Raw genomic sequence first — 19,845 nt, 5'->3', positions numbered from 1 at the left:
GAACAGTGGGGACAGGCCAGGGCTGGCATTTTGGGCTGCTGCCCCGTGGTGTACACGGCACATCTGTGCAGATGTGAGCTCCTGCCAGGGAAACACCGACCTCCCGGTGACCCCGAAGCAGAACCGGCACATCCGGCCCTGCCACACCCGGGGAAGCCCGGCCTGTCCCCCTGCACACCCCGACTGCTGGACGCGGCTCTGCGCGGTGACACAGCCCCTGTCAGCAGCTGAAAAGTCCCTGATGTGGAGCAGGGACTTCTGCAGAGAATCCCTGGGCATTTGCATCCCAGGGCTGTGAACTCCCTTGGTGGGAGCGCTGGGTGTGGATCAGAGCCGGCAAACACCGAGAGGCTGCTCTTGGATTGTGATAAAGGCAGAGTGAACCACACGGCCTGAGCAGGGAGAAACCAGCTCCCTTGTGCTTCTTGGCCTTCCTGTCCTCCACGCTGGCTCCAGGGCTCCAGCAGGATCTGTTGGAGAAGTTCCCTGCTCCCACTGAGGCTTTTGTGGGAGAAATCTCCAGAGGATGTGAGGAACGAGCAGCAGGACTGAGGTGTGGAGGAAGCAGGGACAGAACCACCTGTCCTTGCTGTGAGTGATGGGCTCCATCCTGGCTGTTTGGGAGCAGGATACCTGGTTATCCAAGTCCACAGGATCTGCCCTTCCTTCCCTGGATTCCCAGGGCATTGGGCTCCTGAGCAGCTCTGATCGCAGTGAGGGGACCATGGCTCTCCCACCCCTGAAGGATGGAGCTGTCTCCTCACAAAGCACAGCCAACCCTCTGCTGTGGCCATACAGACCTTCCTTGGGAGCTCCTGGTGTGGCTGGGGAGGGACATCCCACCAGGAACACCAAGACAAGGAAACAGCTGTGTTTGCCAAGGCCACCTGAAGCCAGACCCAAGTCCATGTCTTCAACTCACACTTTGGTTAGTGTGAGCACCAGAAAAAGCCTGTTAACACATTCCATGAAGGAGTTGCTCCCTCCTGCACCCCAAGCATGCACCAGGAAGAACTTCCATGCAGGAACTGCTGTCTCCTGCTCTCCTCCAACATCCCAAGCACACACCACAGGGAACAGCAACACTCTGGCCTTTTACAGAGCAAAGGGATTCTCCCTCTGCCTCCCCCTGCCCACAGCCATGGAGCACATCCCAGATCCTGCCAGTGGGGGACAAGGAATGCAAACTCCATCCCTGGCTCTCCCAACCCCCTGTTATTTATGGCTGCCCCCAGCCTTGCTGCTCAGGCCTGTTCTAAAGCAATCCTGTTAACGATTTGCTTCATGTTCTCACTGTACACAGTTGTCCCGCTTCATTCTTGTCACAGGAACATGTCCCTCTTAATCCATTTGAAAGGAAAGAAAACCACAAAGCCCAGTGAAGAGCCCCCAAGGCTCCTGCCCGTCCCACATGTCGAGGCTGAAGGGAGGAGAAGCCACTAAAAAGGCAGAGCAGCCCATTTGTCACGCAGTTGTTTCCCGAAGTGCACGGCTCCTGTGAATAGCGAGGCCGCGGCCAACGCCGCTGCCCCGAGGAATTTTTGTCTCCCAATAACTGCAACACTTGGCAAGGGACATCACTCACTAGGGCTGGAGCCAGGAATGCTCCAGGCAGGGCGGACCCTCTGTGGCCACAGCACACAGCTGGGACACGTCCCTCCCACACCCTGCAGGTGACCACGAGCCACCTCCGAATGGAGCCAGCACCCAGAGATGGAATCACAGGATTGGGCTGGGAGGGATCTTATGGATCAAACAGTTCCACACCCTGCCATGGGCAGGGGCAGCTTGCACCAGCCCAGGGTGCTCCAAGCCCCATCCAACTTGCTTTGGACACTTCCATGGATCCAGGGGCATCTTGCCCTGTGCCAGGACCTCAGCACCATCACAGGGAAGGATTCCTTCCCAATGTCCCATCTATTCCTACCCTCTAGCAGTGGGGAGCCATTCCCCCTTGTCCTGTCACTCCAGGCCCTTGTGCAAAGTCCCTCTCCAGCTCTCCTGGAGCCCCTTGAGGCACTGAGTCCCCAAAACCTTCCCCGCTCCAGGCTGAAGATGTCACTTTGGGATTTGTCCCGTTTCTACACAAGCTGCAACTTCACTCCCCTCTTGAAAGCACAAACAGGCTCTGGAAAGAAACACAGGGAAACAAAACCCCAACCAAGCTGAGCAAGTGTGAGCCAAGGGCTGAGACAACAGAGCAATTTGTGCCTCTTATGGCTCAGAGCATCTTATGGCTTTAGGTCTCCCCAGCTGAGGGGAGGTAACGGGACAGAGTTGCTCAAGAAGCCAAAAGAAACAATAGTGTCCCAGCTCCTCTATTAGTCACCAGAAATCAAGTTATGACTAGACTCAGCAGGGCTCAGAGAAAAGAAAAAGTGGTGACTTCATGCTGGACCGGATTTTAAAATCCCATTTTTTTTCCTTTGCTAAAGTCTCCATCACCACTTATTTTAGGTAGAAGGGTGCCAAAAGGAAAGGGGTGGGGGGAGGAAGGCTAAAAACCACATCTAAAAGCAGGACAGTTGCTATTAAAACAGAAAAAAAAATCTCCTGTTTGAATATTTTATTCTTAAACATAACAAACTTCCTCCGAGTGTTGTCACAAGTACTTGTGGCTGCTCTACGTGGCTCGGTGAAGCCTGTAGAAATGTGTTCTGGTTTGCAAAATATTAATTAAAAAGAACAAAACAAAACTCCCCCCCCCAAACGAAACAAAACAAAACAAAAAAACCAAAACAAAACCAAAATACCCCCAACCCAACTCAACTTGCTGTAACAGCAGCAGTACTTGAAGGCAGCCCCCGCTGGGGCAAGGTTACCTCTGGGGTAAGGGCAGGAGCTGAAGGGAGCAGAGGCCTGGACCCGGGAATCGGCGTTTTCTTTGGGATTTGGTGGTTTCTGGAATGTGGAGGCAGTTTCCTATCTGCTAAGCCTGCTCTAGTTACTCCTCTTCCTCTCGCACTTCCTGCTTTTGCTTCCAAGCTCTAGGTCGAGGCACTTTTCCTCCTCCTCCTCCTGAGGATGAATGTAAACACCACTGACCCTATCTCACGCACCTCCCCTCGCCCCCCAGCCCTTCCAGCTCCCCCTGGGAAGGCAGGGAGCCAGAACCCCCTTCCTGGCTGTGGTTAGCGTGCACATGCAGGAGCCTGGCTGGGATTTGGGGACAGGAGTCCGTGTCCTCCCGCTCCCTCCTGCCTGGGATGCTCCTGCCAGCGCCAACATCCGAGCAGAACCCCCAGCTCTCCCAGCAAGCCTCGTGTGAAGGTCACAGAGCAGAGTATCAGTGCAGTAATACTTGAAATACTGAGACAAGGCACACCCAACAGCCTTTCCTCCTCACAACGCTCTCCCCACCAGCTTTTTGGTTTGATCCGAGTCTCCCCGCGAGTCACAGAGGACAATTGTGCTTCCTGCATTCACATATAGGAATAAATAGCTCTGGATCAGTTTCCTTTATGGCCGGATTACAGAACCCCTGAAATACTGATAGGCTTTATGAACAGCAGCACTGGGCAGTTCCGTGGGCGTCCCTGGCCACGCCAAGTTCCTCTCTAGGACGCGGGTGCATCTCCCAGGCGGATGGCCCCAAAGAAAGTCGTGTGCTTGCTCATGTTGATGGAGATGTCAGCGTGGACCATCTTCACAGCAATCTTCTGCCTGGCCTTGAGCAGGCACACGCCGGCCGTGTAGCAGGTGTTGAAGTTGGTCTTGCCGGTCTCGATGCTGCGAGTGCATTGCAGAAAGGGCTTCTCGTCCACCACCACCTCGTAGCTGGCGAAATCGGTGAAGTTGATGTAGTAGACCTGATGTGAAGCAGGGGGGAGAAAGGTGTCAGGGAGGGGGTTTGGGTGTGGGGAGCAAGTGCAGCGTCCTGGGGGTGTGTGCAGCTCCTGCTGGCCCCAACACCTGCACTCACAGGTGACTTGTCCCAAACCAACCAGGAGCCTCTTTTATTCCACTTCAGACTGACCCAAGCATGCAAAACCCCCTGAATCCGTGTGCCTAAGGCTGAGCTACCATCCTGCTTATTCCACACACCTGCACAGAGCCATGCAGGACCCCCTGCGTGCTACAGCAGCTTCTCACCCCACACACAGACACACACATTCCACTGAAGGCCTCTTGCACTTACCTGGCCAGTCCTGCTTCCTGGTGCCAGGAGCCTCCTTTAGTGGTGACATCAGAACTGCCCTAAGGTGGCCTGGGAGCTGCCTCCTGGGTAACTGGACTCGGTGCTTGCACAGGCACGAGCTATTACAGGGAAAAGGCTCCCCAACCTCCACAGCTTGGAAGGAAATCACCTCACAGTGCTGCTACTGATTGAACACCCTGACTTCTTCCAAGGCTCTGTGACTCTACTTGCCCTCACTTAACCCTCTCCCACACTCTGATTCCAAACAGCTGCAGGAGGAAGACCTGTCCAAGGAGAAGTCAGTCTCAGGGAGCTGCTTCTTCCTGAGAAAGGAAATCCAGCCCTTTTGGAGGCAGGAGCTGCCTGAACACTGAATCCCTTTTTGCTCCTTGATGGACCACAAATGAAGAGGCTTCACTGGTCCAACACTGTGGCCAGCAATCAACATCTTGTGAAACAATTATACTTTGGCCCATGTGGAGTTGTATTTTCTGTCCCCATCCAAACTGGACATGTGTCACCTATTCCATGGAAGAGCACCTGACATCCACGGTCCACTTCATCCCAGAGCTGGCTCTGGGGAGGAGCTACACAGATCTGGGGAGGCAAACGGAGTCACCTGGGCTGGAATCTGGCCAAACCACCTGGACTGGGAGTCCTGTGCTTCCAGAGTGACACAGCTCCAAAATAACCACAAACGACCAGAGTTTGGGTCTTTTAAAGCACTGAGCTCAGCGTCCTGCCTGCAGGGAGGTTTGGAAGGGCCGGGATATAGATAAGCAGAGGGATAACCCCGAGATTGGCTGGTGTGGGGTGTGCTTTCAGTGACTAATCCCTGGCGGGCGGTGTCCTGGCGGTGACAGGGGTGTGACACTCCTCCCCACACCCCTCCTGAGCCGAACACAAGCTGCTGGCATTTGTCTGTTGTCTGGAGCCCTCTCGTGGTTCATGCAAGGCTTCCACCGGAACACAAGAATAGGAGGAGTTAGCCTAGGACCGTACTCACTTCTACCTGACTATAGATGAAGTATGTGCCGTCCACCAGTACCTCCAGCTCCCCACTGCGGGCATGCAGCTTAAACACCTTGGGGTTCAGAGTGATGCGAGACCAGTCATTGAGGACTCCACCTGAAAGATCTCAGTATGAGAAAACGGCGGTCACTCAGTACCCGTCAGGAGGAAAAGCGCAGGAGCAACACAAACACAGTCACAGCACCACGGGGAGCAGGGAACTCACAGGGGGATCCCAGGATTACACACCAGGGAGTGGGAGCAGGGACTCCTCTCTAGCTCTGAGCACACACCATGGCTTGTGAGATCACCTGTCCTCCCAGCCCTCTGTGTTCTCCACCTCAAAATCCAGTGTAGGGCCTGTTGTGCTCTGCTTATCCCAGGGCTGGACACGGACCTGCCTCCTCCTGACCCTGCAGCTGAGCTTGTTTGATCCCTATTCCCTACTGTGTGCATGGGAATGGTCACCAGAGAACCATCATGGAATGGTTTGGATGGGAAGGGATCTTAAAACTCATCCCATTCCATCCCCTTCCATAGGCAGAGACATCTTACACTATCCCATTGCTCCAAGCCCTGTCCAACCTGGCCTTGGACACTTCCAGGGATGGGGCAGCCACAGCTTCTCTGAGCATCCTGTGCCAGGGCCTCTCCACCCTCACAGGGAAGGATCTCTTCCCAATCTCCCAACTAAATCTACCTTCCTTCAGCTAAAAGCCATTCTTTCTTGTCCTGTCAGCCCAGGTCCTTGTCCAAAATCCTTCTCCAGCTCTCCTGGAGTCCCTTTAGGCTCTGGAAGGGGTTCCCTGGAGCTTTTTCTTCTCCAGGCAAATGGAGGCCAGCTTTGGATCACACAATTGATTTTAATTCTGGGGTTCCTTGACTTCACCATTCTCAACTTTGTAATTGGGATAATTATAACAAAACCTTTGCCTTTACAACTCCTAACGTTTCAAAAAGCCAGAATAACAAGGAAGTAGGAAATTGCATCATATCTCACAACACAATAATCCCTCAATATATGGATTTATGGATCCACCACCCAGTCCTCTGGGATTACTGGGATAACCTAGGGACAGACTTGGCTATGAGCCCCAAACTGAGCCAATCTCTGTAGGTGCCTCAGTTTGTCAAATCCCACTCTTTTCCTCTCAGTCTCCATCTGCCTCTCCTCTCCCTGCTGGATGGGCCTTTTACTTAAGAGTTGGACTCGATGATCCTTGTGAGTCCCTTCCAACTCAGATTATTCTGTGCATCAGCTGGAGCTCTCCAGGCTGGCAGCTGGACAGCATTCCTGGCTCCCAGCTCTGGATTGTTCCTGAGCAGCAGGGAAGGACACTCACAGGGCATTCCCACTCTTAGAGAGCAGCGTTATCCCTCTGGAAACCCTCAGCATCCCCAGTCATGAAGGGAAAATTGCTTTCTGAACGTAAGCAAACAGCAGCTTTTCCCTCACATTGTTCCTGGGAACGGGCGGTTTCCTTTTCATTCTGGGGAGCTGCAAGCACAAATCCCTGTCCATGAGAAATTCCAGCTGCCACTGCTCACAGGGAAAGCTGCCTTCCCACAGGAGCAGTGGCCAGCCCTCCCCATCCCATGTGTGAGGCAGGAATTCATGGACAGGGATCCTGCAGCCCCTTCCTGCAGCCCCCACCCTCAGGAGTCCCTCCCAGCCTGGGATTGGGGTGAGGATGGATGGATGGATGGATGGATGGATGGATGGATGGATGGATGGATGGATGGATGGATGGATGGATGGATGGATGGATGGATGGATGGATGGGGTCCCTGGGGAGCTGCATGTGGGGACTCAGGGAGGGGACAAGCCAGCTCCTGTCCAGCACAGCCAGAGCAGGGAGGCAGGAGGTGAGGAATGAGCCCCAGCTGTTGGCAGGGAGAGCAGCAACTTGAGGAGAATTTGGATGGGGATGTGGGAAGGAGGAGGAGGAAAGCAAGGAGCTGCCTGTGGATGGGAAATGGCTTGGCAGGATCTGGGATTAAAGGCTGTTGGTGGGGACAGAGGTGCTCAGGGGACCTCAGGAAGAGCTGGACAACACCTCTGCGTCCTCTCACCACTGGGTCTTCCCTGCCTTAAATTCCTGGGAAACTGGAGGAAAATGGGCAAATGAGGAAGAGATAGGACAAGGATCCACCGAGGGCTTAAAATAGAATGGGGGGGAAAAAGGCCTGGTCATGGAGGGGCTGGGGAGGCACGAGATGTACCTGGAGGTCAGGGAGAGGGAGATTCAGGGGGACAGAATTACTGGGGTGGGCAGGGCAGGGATAATCTGGGAGATACACAGGAGCTATGGGGAAATGGAGGTGGAGACTCCACACAAGACTCTTCTGGGGCAGTCTGGGCAGGGGTATTGGAGAACAGGGATGGGCAGGGATCATCTTGGAGCTGTGTCATGGGATGGACTGGGATCCAGGAGGGGCTCTTCCCACAATTATCAAGAGATCCTTACCATTCTTCACTTGGATTGCTGAGCCTTGGCCTTGGAGATGGACCACAGCTGGCTGCAAGGGAGAGCACAGGGATTGAGGATTAATGGGAAGCACCGTGCCAGTCCACAAAAATGCCCCACAAAGCTGGGTTTTTCCATGGAAAGATCAACCCACCTGGATGTCTCTGGAGCTGGCCTTGTCTGTGGCACCTGCAAAATGCAATTCCACATCATTGAGGAGGGTTGAATGAAAAATCCCATAAATAAAACTTATTTTATCCCAAAAGAACCCTTAAACCCCCTCATAAATAACCTTTTTTTTTACCCCAAAATAACCCTGAAGCCCCACATAAATTACTTTTCTTACTCCATAATAACCACTAAAACTCCATTTTAACAGAAGGAGAGATATGGGGTGCAGGTAATATTAAAATATATAAAATATACATATTCAATATTTAAAAATATTAAAAAACATACAAGGAAGAAAAAGACCCATCCTACATTTCCCTAGTTTATTCCTGGCATTTCTGTCCAGCTATCAAAACTCTTTATTATTCAATGGGCTTCCACTAGAAGGAAAAATTGCACAACCCACTCCCTGATCCACAGCAGGAATAAAACCTCTTGGCTGCCAAGCTGCCAAGTTTCCCTCTGCAGGTCATCCACTCCATCTCCCTTCCCTGGGAGCCAAATCCTAATTAGGGAGGGGATGCCTGTGGCAGCACAGCATGGAGCTGAGGGGCTCCTGCTGCTCCCAGCCATTCAGAGCCACAGAATCCCAGAAATCCAGCATGGTTTGGGTTGGAAGGAACCTTAAAGCCCATCGTGCTGCCATGGCAGGGACTCCTTCCACAGGCTGCTCCCAGGACATGGCTCAGCACACCCCAGTGCTGCTCCAGGCCTTTGTGCCATGGCATTGGGACACTCTGGTGACATCTCCAGCATTCCCACTGCCCAGCCTGGAGCAGAGAGCTTGGATGGATGCTTACCTGAGGGGCCCTGCAGGCCGGGGGGTCCCTGAGGGCCCGGGGGGCCAGGGGGGCCGGGCGGGCCCATGACGGTGGTGCCTGGAATGCCGGGGATGCCGGGAATGCCGGGGGGACCCTGCGGCCCGGGAGGCCCCGGTGGCCCTTGGGGACCGTTGGGCCCTGGAGGACCAGCCTTCTTACCTGGAAAACACAAGGACAGGCCTCACTGGGGCTGCAGGGAATGGGAGCCTGGGGATGGATCACTCCTGGCTCAGCACAGCCGGGGTTGGGGTCCTACGGCTCCACGCCATGAGGACAACGCTGCCAGCAGGGCAGGAGCAGGTGCCCACCCTGCAGGCTCCTTCCTGGTGGGAATTACACTGAAACGAGGCATGGGGGCTCTCTGGGGCCTCCTAAAGGATGGAGGCTCAGGGGGGCTCTGGTTCACTCTGCCCTCAGCATGGGGTCACTCCTCAAGTCCCATGCCCTGGGGCTGGTCACATCCCTACAGACCTGGGATCATCTCGATGCAGTCAGGATGCTCCCACAGCATGTTCTAATGCACCCAGCCATGGCTGGGCTATTCTGGACCACACAAACCACTCTGCAGTTGCTGTATTTGCTGGGTTTTGACGGAAAACAGGGATAATCTTTCCTGCCTGTTGCACAGGATTAGGACTGGGAGATGATCCCCATGGCTTGGTCTCCTCCAGAGGGCAGTTCAGAGCTGAGCTCCAGCTCGTCCCCAGCGTTGCTGGAGGAGCCCCTGTGCTGCTTGTGCCTCAAAATAATTCAATATTTTGGATTTGGGAAGGACTAACCCCATCCAGGGGATGGAAACATGGGGGAATTGTTACAATCACAGATGCCAGACTGGTTTGGGTTGGAAAGGACCTTAAAGCCCATCCAGTCCCACCTTCCACTAACCCAGACTGCTCCAAGCCCTGTCCAAGCTGGCCTTGGACACTTCCAGGGATCCAGGGGCAGCCACAGTTTCCCTGGATAACCCATCCCAGTATTTTACCAGCCTAGTGGTAAAAATCTTCTTCCCTACCATGATCCTCAAACACCCCACAGGTCCCAAGGAAGAGAAATTACACAACCACATCAGGAATGACTCCTACATACAGAGAGTGGGATGAAAGAAACTCTGCAGGGAAAGCCTGGTCCCCACTCTCCTGATTTTCCTGACAAATTGATGTTCTTTTGATGTAGTTTTTAAAATGCGACTTTGGAACAGCTTTTCTGCCAAGGAACATAAACAGAGTAAAATCTCTTCAATTGCTGCCACAAGGTCCCCAGTAGGACAGAATTAAACTCATATTTAGATGACAGCAGCAGTTGGGATATGAAATTATAGTTGTTGGAATAGTTTCTGAGCACATTTATGTACTTGTTTCTCTACTAATATCCATCCTTGTAATGGACAGAAGTGTGAGGACAAATCCATCTGTTTTAGCACAGGACTGGGAATCTCTAGGTGGTCACTAGCCAGGAGCAAGGACATCAGGGTGGGACAACTGTGGACATAATTTAGATGTGCAGAAAATGAAGTTAAAGTAAGCAGGGGTGAGTAAAGCCACACTGGTATCCTAGAAAAAGTGGGAAAAGGCTTCAGGGAACAAATCTCCACAGCAGTATTTCTCCCCAAATCAGCAGCCATGACTTCCTACCTGAGCTGGCCACAATCCAGACCTCCTCTAATCCAGTACTTCTCTTCAGGATGATGGCCTGCTTTGGAAATGATCACCTTGAACCTTTTTCCCAACACCAAACTCCTCTCACTGACATCCCTCCAATCAGGCCCTCCCAAGGGAGGACTACAGCCACGGAGTTGGGAATGCTGCTGCTGTCACTCCAGGCTTCCCTTCCCAAGAGGGAGGCACATCACAGCTGGTTTAACTCATCTGCCTCCAAAATCTGCTCTGCTACTCAGGGAGCTGCTGCTTGAGCAGTGACACAATTGCTCATCCCAGCCACACATTTCTGTGCCTTTCCCTCCTTCGAGGCACTTCAACCATTTCTCTGCATTAACAAACCTCACAAGACATAAGATATTCTGTTTATTATCTGATAGCTCCCTTGTCAGGTCTCCAAGGAGGGTCCCAGCACCCAAATCCCAGCCTGCCAAATCTCCCATGTCCATACCCACAGGCTTTGAAACTCAGAGCAGGCAAAAGCAGGGAGTTCTCCATAATCCTTACTCATCAAACAATGAACTGGAACTCTAAAGGAATTAAATATGACAATACCATAAAATTAAGCTATTTTATACAGCTGTATGCAATCCAGCTCCACAAGATCCCCTTGCCCCTCTGGAATTGCTCCGGAGGCTGCAGCCATCCGTTGTTATTTGTGGGGCTGATTGAACGCGGGCTGAGCTTTGTTAGGACAAACTTCTCCAACATAAAATTTTACGCTGCTTCTCGGGGTAAATACAAACAAAGTTGCTAAGTGTGGCCTGTTCCCACCTCTCAGCTGTGGCTCTGGAGTTTGCATCCAAAGATTAAAGCCATTTGATGTGCAACTGCAGTAGTACAGACATTGAAAACGTGACTGCTCCATCCTTGGACTTGCTCAAACTCCTGGAAGTAAATGTGGGACCCTATGTGTGGGACCTAAGTGTGGGACTCTAAGTGTTCCCAGCAGTCCTACAGAAACAAGGATGGCATCAGGAGCCCCCCAAAACAGGGCTGCCTGAATAACCCAAATCCCAACAATCCACTGCAAACTGCCTGAGGAACATCACGAAATCCACAAAACCTTGAGGGCTGAGCAACACTCAGAAGGGGCTCATAAAATGATAATTTGGAGGTTAAAACAAGGAAAAGCAGAATGCAAAATGTGTTCATGCTGAGTTTGGTGGGTCTGAAGGAGAATCCAAGCTGCAAGTTGGCAGGACTGGGATGAAAGCCAAGGCTGGAAAACAGCAACAGCTCCTGGTATTTGGTACTGACTCAACTCAACTCTTCAATTGGAGAATCTTCAGGATTACTTCTGTAAATGTAATTAACTTCTTTCAGTGTTTAAGGAAGTTTTAAGGGGTGCTTGTGGGTGTTATTTCAGCCTTTCCTCGAGAGGGAAGCTGCCATTGGTTTCTCCTTTGTACTGGCCGAAAAGAATTCACAAAGCACAGAGAGGAAAATCCAGTTAAAAGTCAAACTTACCCTTTTTCTTGTTTTTCACTGAACTTGGACCTACAAAGCGGAAAAGAAGAAAGAAAATTAGTGAAATTCAGTGATCATTTCATCAGAGAAAATCCCCATTTCCATTTTATTTTCCAAGTGGACAATGGATGTATTTGTGGCCCATGCAGCAGCACAGGAATGGTCTCAGCTGAGAGCAGTAACCCAAATTTCAGAGCATCACAGAGTGGTTGGGGTTTGAAGGGACCTTTAAAGATCATCTGGTCCAAACCCCTGCTGACTCCTTGTGAGCCAAGTTGTTTAAAAATAAGAATAAAACACTAAAAAACCACAAAAGCAAAGAATTATTCTGAACTGGCTGTTTGAAACAATGGGAACCCAAATCTCCCGAGCACAGAGAGAAAATATTTACAGTGGATCTGAGAAATGACAGGACTTTGTGAGCTGAGGCTGAAGTGTGAAACATATTCCACTGCTTCCCCAAGAATTCATCATGTATGGGAATTAACTTCAAAAATCCCCAAATACTCCCTTGCTATTCATCAGGAAAATCCCACTAAAACCTGGGGTTTAGCACAGCAATGACTGAAATCACCTTTAACTGAAATAAAATTATAACCAGTTGAAAGTAATGAGGTTGCTTTGAGTCTGAGGGGGTGGGGAAAGGTAAATTCCCAACAGAAAAGCCATTTCCCCATAGATAGGTAGAGGAAAGACAGGAAAAGAACCAGAGAAATTACCCATCAACTTTACTGATGCTTTTCCAACAGAAATATTGATTTTCCCACATTGTGCTGTTGGGTCATGGGAAAATGATGGTATTATCTATAAAAGGCATTATCTGTAAAAGACATTACCTATAAATGGGAGATTATATAATTTATATAATTTAAGGGAGTAATTCCTCCCTGTGAGGGTCTGGCACAGGTTGCTCAGAGAAGCTGTGGCTGCCCCATCCTTGGAAGTGTCCAAGGCCAGGCTGGACAGGGCTTGGAGCAACCTGGAGTAGTGGAAGATGTCCCTGCCCATGGGGATGAATGAGCTTTAAGATCCTTCCATCTAAATGATAATTTCTGCTAATTCACTATTTTAAATAATATTTTTATACTATTTTTTTATAATACTCAAAGGTTGGACAACACATGGATTCCTAACAATGCCATCCCAGTATACCACTAGGGAGTCACACCAAATTGCAAAACCTTTTAGGCCGGACAACCAGGCTCCTGATTCTGCACTTCTGAGCCCCACCAGTCCTCATTGTAGCCATCAGCCACTGAACAACATTAGAAGAGTGGAAAAAAAATCCCATTTAAAGATCCCAGCCCATCCCAGCCCAGCGAGACGCGAGCGGCTGTGCCTCGGCAGCCCTCGGAGTCACGAGAGTTTATTTCATGTTCCATAGATCCCACCATTAGCACCAGAACCAGAGTGAAAGTACAAATAGCTGTGGCCAGCCAGACACATTTGGGCTGGCTGGATCCAATTAGCTTCAAAGATGACTGGGAGGAATGAGAACCACATGGGATGTCAATGTTCGCAGTCTATATTACAACACACGCATCTGTTCCAGGCACGACAGAGAGAGATGTTATGGATCTGCAAGTGGAGCTTTCGACAGACACAAAAGTATTCCTGACACGAGGGGGGAAAAAAACTCAGGATTATTAAGCTTGGGAGCTTCTGAGTCTCTCTGGGGTTTGCATCTGTTCGCCTCCCGAGAGCAGGGGGGGATCGTTTAATTGGAGCACAGAGCTGAAGCTTCTGATACAGCAGAATTTCCCTTGGTTCTGCTCAAAATGGGAAGTTCATGAGCTACTGCTCCATTTAGGCTAAAATGGTAATAAATTACTGGGTCTAAGCTGAGGGTCACCAAAATTTCAGATCAGTATTCCTCTCAGGTGCTGAGGTGTTGAAGCATAAGATTTGAAAACTTGCCTAGATGTGCAGAGGAGAAAAATGGTAACTAAAAAATCCTTTCTGCCAGGGTTTTCAGAAGCCACAACCCAATGTTTAAACATCAAACTTGTTATAATATTTTAAAATACTTTTCAAAATATTTAAGCTTGTTAAATGCAATGGTTGAACACACAGATAATATAATTATAATATAATGGATACCCCATTCCCTGGAAGTGTCCAAGGCTAGGTTGGATGCAACCTGGGATAGGGGAAGGTGTCCCTGCCCATGGCAGGGCAATGAGGCGAGTGTTAAGGTCCTTCCCAACCAAACCAATCTGGGATTCCATGATATATCTGACCCACTGGTTACCTCTTAATTGATGGTTAAATACCTGCAAGTTATGCAAACCATTTATTTACTGTGGCTTCATGCAGCCCTTGATTCCAAGGATGGCCTAAGAGAAAACTCTGTTTTTTCCACTCCAAGATGTGGATCACAGGTGTATCCACTGTGATCCTTCACTGTCCAGGAGTATAAAAACCAAATTACAGGATATCTTCTGCTGTTCCAGAGTCTACAGACCTGCCACCTTCATGGAGAAAGAAACTCAATTGACTTGAAGAATTTCTGACTGATCAACAGCTCCCACACCTGATTTCAGGGACTTTGCCATGCTGCAAGTTGAGGATTTATTCCAGTCCCAATGGGATCTGAAATCAGCCCAACCTCTCAGCTGTTCCCTGGCACCTTTTTTCCCTTCTTTTTAAGCGTGCACCTTTCTGCTCCTGATAACCCCTTTCCATGGCCATCAGGAATGTCCCAGAGATCCAGGTGGTCCCAGCTGCCAGGAGTGAAGGCGACAGCCACCCAAGCACAGTTATTCTTCCTGACCTCTATCCTTCTTCTCACTAATCCCACCTCTCCCTTTCCACATGCTGCCTGTTCTCCTTTGAGACCAAACCAGGCCCAGACCTTGGGAAGTCCATCCCCCTTCTGCTTTTCCCATCTTTCAACTGGAATTAAATATATGTTTAAACTCTGACTCCTCCTTGAAGGAGTTGTCAGCTCTGTTCACCCCCTTGTTTAGGGGGAGGGAAGTTGGCCAGAGCTGTTAATACAGAAATGGACTGGGAAAGCAGGACAGGCTGGATGGCTTTGAAGGATAATAAGCATGGAATGAGATTCATTCATACAAAATATACAGTCCTATAAAAAAAATATATATAAATATATGGGAAATAATAAAGTGTTCTGGTGGATGCTGGAGGACACCTGCACATGTTCAGCTGCTGCTGCTCAGCCAGGCAAGGCAGAAACACAATCTTAAAATGGGAATAACTCTGGAAAACATGGGGAAATCCTGATGCCACTTAGGGAAGGGTTGAGGTTGAGGAAATCCTGGGAACAGTGAAGTCAATCTGAATCATCTGATACAGAAAGATGAATTGAAATAAGAGGAATTCCACAGAAAAGATCCAGGAAGGAATAAGAAGTGGGTTCAGATGCAAACACCTCACTTGAAGCTGAGGAAACCCTTGCAAGAGATGAGCTTTTGGTGTGCAAACCCCCAGCTGTGGCCCAGCCAGCAGCAGAAGACATCTCCCCAGGCTTCAGGGAGCAGGTTCCAGCCCCTGCTCCTGCAGCCATACCATCTGCTGGAGCCATTCCAAGGCCTTCAGAAAAATCCCAGATGGTGATGCAACTCAAGGATATTACATGTGACATGTTTGCTCTCAGCAAGATTAATAGAGTTGACTTTGCCCCCCCTCCAATCTCTCTTTCTGCACGCTACACACTGCTATGATTTACTCTAAATACAGAAATATCCCAAACTTCTTTAGGACATCTGCTGATATAAATAGGATATTAAAAAACCCCTGCATTCCCTTATTAGCTGTGTGTGTGGATTAACAAGAAATAGTTTAAATTCCTGCCAAACAGTTCCAACTGGTTTTATGGACGGGAACAGATCTTTGTAATTATGCTGATTTTATACCAAACCTATAAAAGGCTGACCATTATAGGAATCAGCCAAACAAAGGATACACCTAAAGAGGTGCTGAACATGCTGGAATTCCCAGTTGCCAAGAGCAGAAAAAAGCCATGGAATGCCACAAACATGTTTTAGCAGCATCATTTCATTCAGGGCACAACACCAAGTGATGTCTTTAAGTTCATCCAGTTTGGGAAAGGTACATGGCAGCAGCCACCAGTTTTGGGTATCCATCCATCCATCCATCCATCCATCCATCCATCCATCCATCCATCCATCCATCCATCCATCCATCCATCCATCCATCCATCCATCCGAGACTGTGCCAACCTGTTTTCAGCATTCATTTAGAATTATTGATCCTTCTCCTATTTCCTAGCACTGAGTTACTACGGAACATCCTCAACCTTCTTCCCTAAGTGTGACACTGGTCTGGGGACATGTAAGACCAGGTAATTCAACTGAGGCACCTCAGTGTTTCCATCTCCCCTCCATCCTGGGAGAGGAGAGGATGGAGGTACTGAGGAATTTTCCTCATCGCAGGTTCCAGATTAAAGACAAAATGGTGGTGATTAATGAGAGGTTGGTGCAATCCAGAAACACCACACCACTTCTCACTCTTCCATAAAATTAACATTAAATCATTAAGTCACAGAACCATGGGATGGTTTGGGTTGGAAGGGACCTTAATGCTCATCCAGTCCCACCCCTGCCATGGGCAGGGACACCTCCCCATCCAAGCCCTGTCCCACCTGGCCTTGGACACTTCCCAGGATGGGGCAGCCACAGCTTCACTGAAATCAATTCCAGCCCCTCACCAACCACACAGGGAAGAATTTCTTCCACATGTCCAAAAACTGCCCCTCTTTCAGTCTGCATCCATTTCTCACTGTCCTCTCATGGCCATTCCTGATGACGAGTCCCTCTCTGGCCTCCTTGTACATCCTTTCAAACACTGGAAGTGGTGGAGTCTCCATCCCTGGAGGTGTCCAAGGAAGGCCTGGATGTGGCACTCAGTCCCTGGGCTGGTGACAACGTGGGGATCAGTCACAGCTTGGACTGGATGATCCTGGAGAGCTTTTCCAACCTCAAGGACTCTGGGTGAAGTCCTACCCATCAACCAACCCCTCTATCCCTATTTTACCAATACCAAATGTGGGAAGAGCAGCTTGGCTGTTCCTGGAGATTCCAGGTGATGATGAACCTCCTGCCATCTGGGATGTCAGCTTTTCCAATGAACAAGAAACCTCCAGAACTCAGCACTTGCCTTTCCAGCGCTGGTGCAGTGACATTCATTTCATTCTCATGGGCAGAAGAAATGTAAAGCTTTTCAAATATTTTTAAGTGTGGGGTTATTAATGCCAGATTCCAGTGCATTGGGGAAAGCTCCCAACACATGCCTAATCTAGAACATGTGGTTTCGGGGGAGGTTTGGAACCAATATGTTTTCAACATTTTCAGGAAATTTGGTCTATCCAGATGAAAGCTTCTTGGACCCTACTGAACTATCAGTCAGTGATACAAACACTGAAACAAGAGGAATATTTTCCCTTTTCCCTGAAAAAGAAAGTGCTTCGTTACCAACTCGAGAGAAAGCAATGGGTCTGCTGAAAAGCAGCTTTGGGATTATTGCTGCAGAATATTTAGAGAATCTGATAAATGATAAATCTAGGAAAACATCCCAGAAGTAAATCACATCCTGTGTTATGAATTCTGGCACATCTTCCCAGGGTGGCTTTTTGAGAAGGAAGGGAGATCCTCGGCTGAGAGTGGAGAAAAAGTGCTGCCCACACTCTGAGGAACCCAAGCCAGGGTGTGAACTAGAACTAACTTCAACAAATCTGAACACAAAGAATATGTTTGGTAAGGGAATGGGGAGGGAATCCAGACACAAAGTAGGGGAAGGATGAAACAGCGCTGTGGGATTTGTGAGTCCATAGCACAGAGCCCAGGACATTCCAGCTTTCCTCAGCCCCACTTTTCCTTCTCTCCCTGCTTTTGTTTCAATCTTGTTTAAAACTCCTGAAAATTCACGTGTGAACACAGCCACCCTTAATGGCCTTTGCCTGGTTACACCTTAAATTGAGATGCTCCACAACAGCCCCCACAAGCAAGAGCTCCCTCCCTGCCCTTCATCCAGTGGGATCTCGGTCCCATACCATTCCGAGAGGCACCAGAGGGCCATCCCAGCCTGCTCCACCAGCACAACACTGAATTCCAGGAGTCTTTGCTTTGTGTTGCCCTGTCCCACTGTGGAGTGAGAGCTGCAGAGTCCCCAGAAATGGCTTGGGGACAGTGACATTCATGATCCTCTAGCCCTGTGCTGGACAGCCCCAGCCTGAAGCCAGTCTCCACCAGCCTGGGAGATCAAGGACAGTTTGCAGCTCATTTTGGACTCTTCTGAGGCACTCCCTTGGCTCCATGCAATTTTTGAGGCAATTCTTCATCTCTTTGATGGACTTCCCATGTGCCTCCAGGGGAAGTGTCCTGCACTGAGGTCACTCCTGGGGCTGCTTGGCCACAGGGTGTGAGAGGAGCTCCTGCCCCGGCACCAAGGGCTGGGAATCATCTCTCATGTGGTGGCTTAGGGCTGAGAGTGGCCTTTGCTGCCTCCCTGCTCCTCTCCTCACATTCCACCAAAGGACAAACCTCCATGCATGTGTCATCCAGATGACCAGATGCTGCTCCAGGAGCTCCATGGATCAGTAGCCTGCTCCCTCCCCATTCCTCTGATCCCAAACACCAGCCCCCAGCTCAAGCTCATCGGGCTGAAAACAAATGCAGGGAAGTCACAGCTCATCCCTGGAATCCCTGGAGAGACACGAGATGCCAGAGAGCCACAATCTCTCTGCTCAAACAGCTTCAGACCACGTAAGATCTCATCAGGAACAGGGGGTTTTTTGCTGTTGAGAAAGTTTTTTTTTTTCTCCTGCCAGTATTCAGAGATTTTTGCTTGGCTTGACAAAACCCAGGACTCCTTGGGGAATCATTTGGTGAAGCTCCTAAGGGCAGCTAAACTCAAATTTACAGATAATGCCAATAGTGGCAGGAGGCTGCGATGTAGTTTACTCTGGTCTTTAATCACATTCAAGGGAAAAAATCTGATTATTGCAGATGATCAGAATCAAAGGGTGAACAGGAGACAGACCTAAGGGACAACCACTCATCAACTTGATTTTAGCTCCAGGTAAAGGTCAAAAGGAAAGGACAAAAGGAGCAGGATGAACTAGTTATGCTCATGCATTCCACAGGTTTTTCCACCTTCAGGAGGATGATGGGACTCAAAGGGCACCAGGTGCTGTTTGAAGGGAGGTGCTGGTGCAGGTAGAGCCCCACCAGCTCTGTGTATCTCCTTCCTAAGGGCTTTTTGGCATGAGGAAAAATACAGGTGCAGGATTGTAGGAGAACCAGGATGGAACAGCTCCTATCCTTTAGAGGTCTGTCACCTCTGCTGTTGTCACCTCTGTCACAGTGCTGGTCCCATTTAGGAGAGTCTGGATCCATCACCTCCTGGGGTTCTCTCCACCCTACAACCTCAACTCTGCTCTCCAAGAGCCAGAGCTCTGCTGAAAATGCCTCCTCACTTCCTTGAGCAAGGCAGATGTGCTCACTGAAACGGGAATTTCCATGGCTTTAGAGGACACAAAGAACAACCAAAGTGATTTACCCCCTCCATCCCCTCCAGATCCACTGTAGGATCAATAGCAAGGCACCAGGACAGGCTGCTGGTGCCAGAAGGCTCTAAAAAATCAGCTCCAGCCTCTGAGTAGGTGCAAGAACACCACAGCACAAATGTGGTCACGAGCAAAGACAAAATCCTGTTCCCAATTAACTCCAGAGCCACTGTTGCTGGCAAAATCCTCCTGCACTGACTCCTCAGAAACACAAAAAGCCAATCAAACAGAGATCTCCGCCCTCCTCAGCTCTGCTCCCACATCACCAGCCCCAGCCAAGTTCCTGGGGTTCACACCAGAACCTGTGGCCATCATATTTCATTTTCCACCCTCTGGCTGGCTCTGGAAGGAGGATGTGATGTGCCTTTTGTTTCCCTTCAGGCATTTCGGTTGGATTCCAAGTGCAGAGCTGACAAAGAACATTCCCAGTTCTAATTCGAGGATCCCAAGGCTTTTTTTGGCAGCTGGCTGGAGTCACCAGGCTGATTTTCTATCCACCACTGCACCCTCTTGCTGCCTTTATCAATCCCACATATTTAAATCCAACAATTTGAAGCGTAGC

At 49.9% G+C, this 19,845-nt stretch overlaps 1 protein-coding gene across 2 annotated transcripts in view; it reads right to left on the bottom strand.

Annotated features, from left to right (window-relative positions):
• Positions 1-2,551: 2,551 nt before the first annotated feature.
• The window catches only part of EDA (ectodysplasin A), a 60,814-nt gene continuing 43,520 nt past the window's right edge, over positions 2,552-19,845 (bottom strand). The window contains exons 3-8 of one of the 2 annotated variants that reach the window (XM_063170772.1): positions 11,735-11,764; positions 8,589-8,768; positions 7,772-7,806; positions 7,618-7,669; positions 5,145-5,275; positions 2,552-3,809 (exon numbers count right to left, since the gene is read on the bottom strand). In XM_063170772.1, the coding sequence (XP_063026842.1) occupies positions 3,558-3,809; positions 5,145-5,275; positions 7,618-7,669; positions 7,772-7,806; positions 8,589-8,768; positions 11,735-11,764 (680 nt within the window). In that variant the 3' untranslated portion in view covers positions 2,552-3,557. The remainder of the gene's footprint in view (positions 3,810-5,144; positions 5,276-7,617; positions 7,670-7,771; positions 7,807-8,588; positions 8,769-11,734; positions 11,765-19,845) is intronic. The other variant, XM_063170773.1, reaches the window with a different exon arrangement.

Source organism: Melospiza melodia, chromosome 16 (assembly GCF_035770615.1).
Source record: "Melospiza melodia melodia isolate bMelMel2 chromosome 16, bMelMel2.pri, whole genome shotgun sequence".
Lineage (NCBI taxonomy): Eukaryota > Metazoa > Chordata > Aves > Passeriformes > Passerellidae > Melospiza > Melospiza melodia.
The sequence above is the reverse complement of the archived record's forward strand: the minus strand, read 5'-3'. Positions and strand labels throughout refer to the sequence as shown.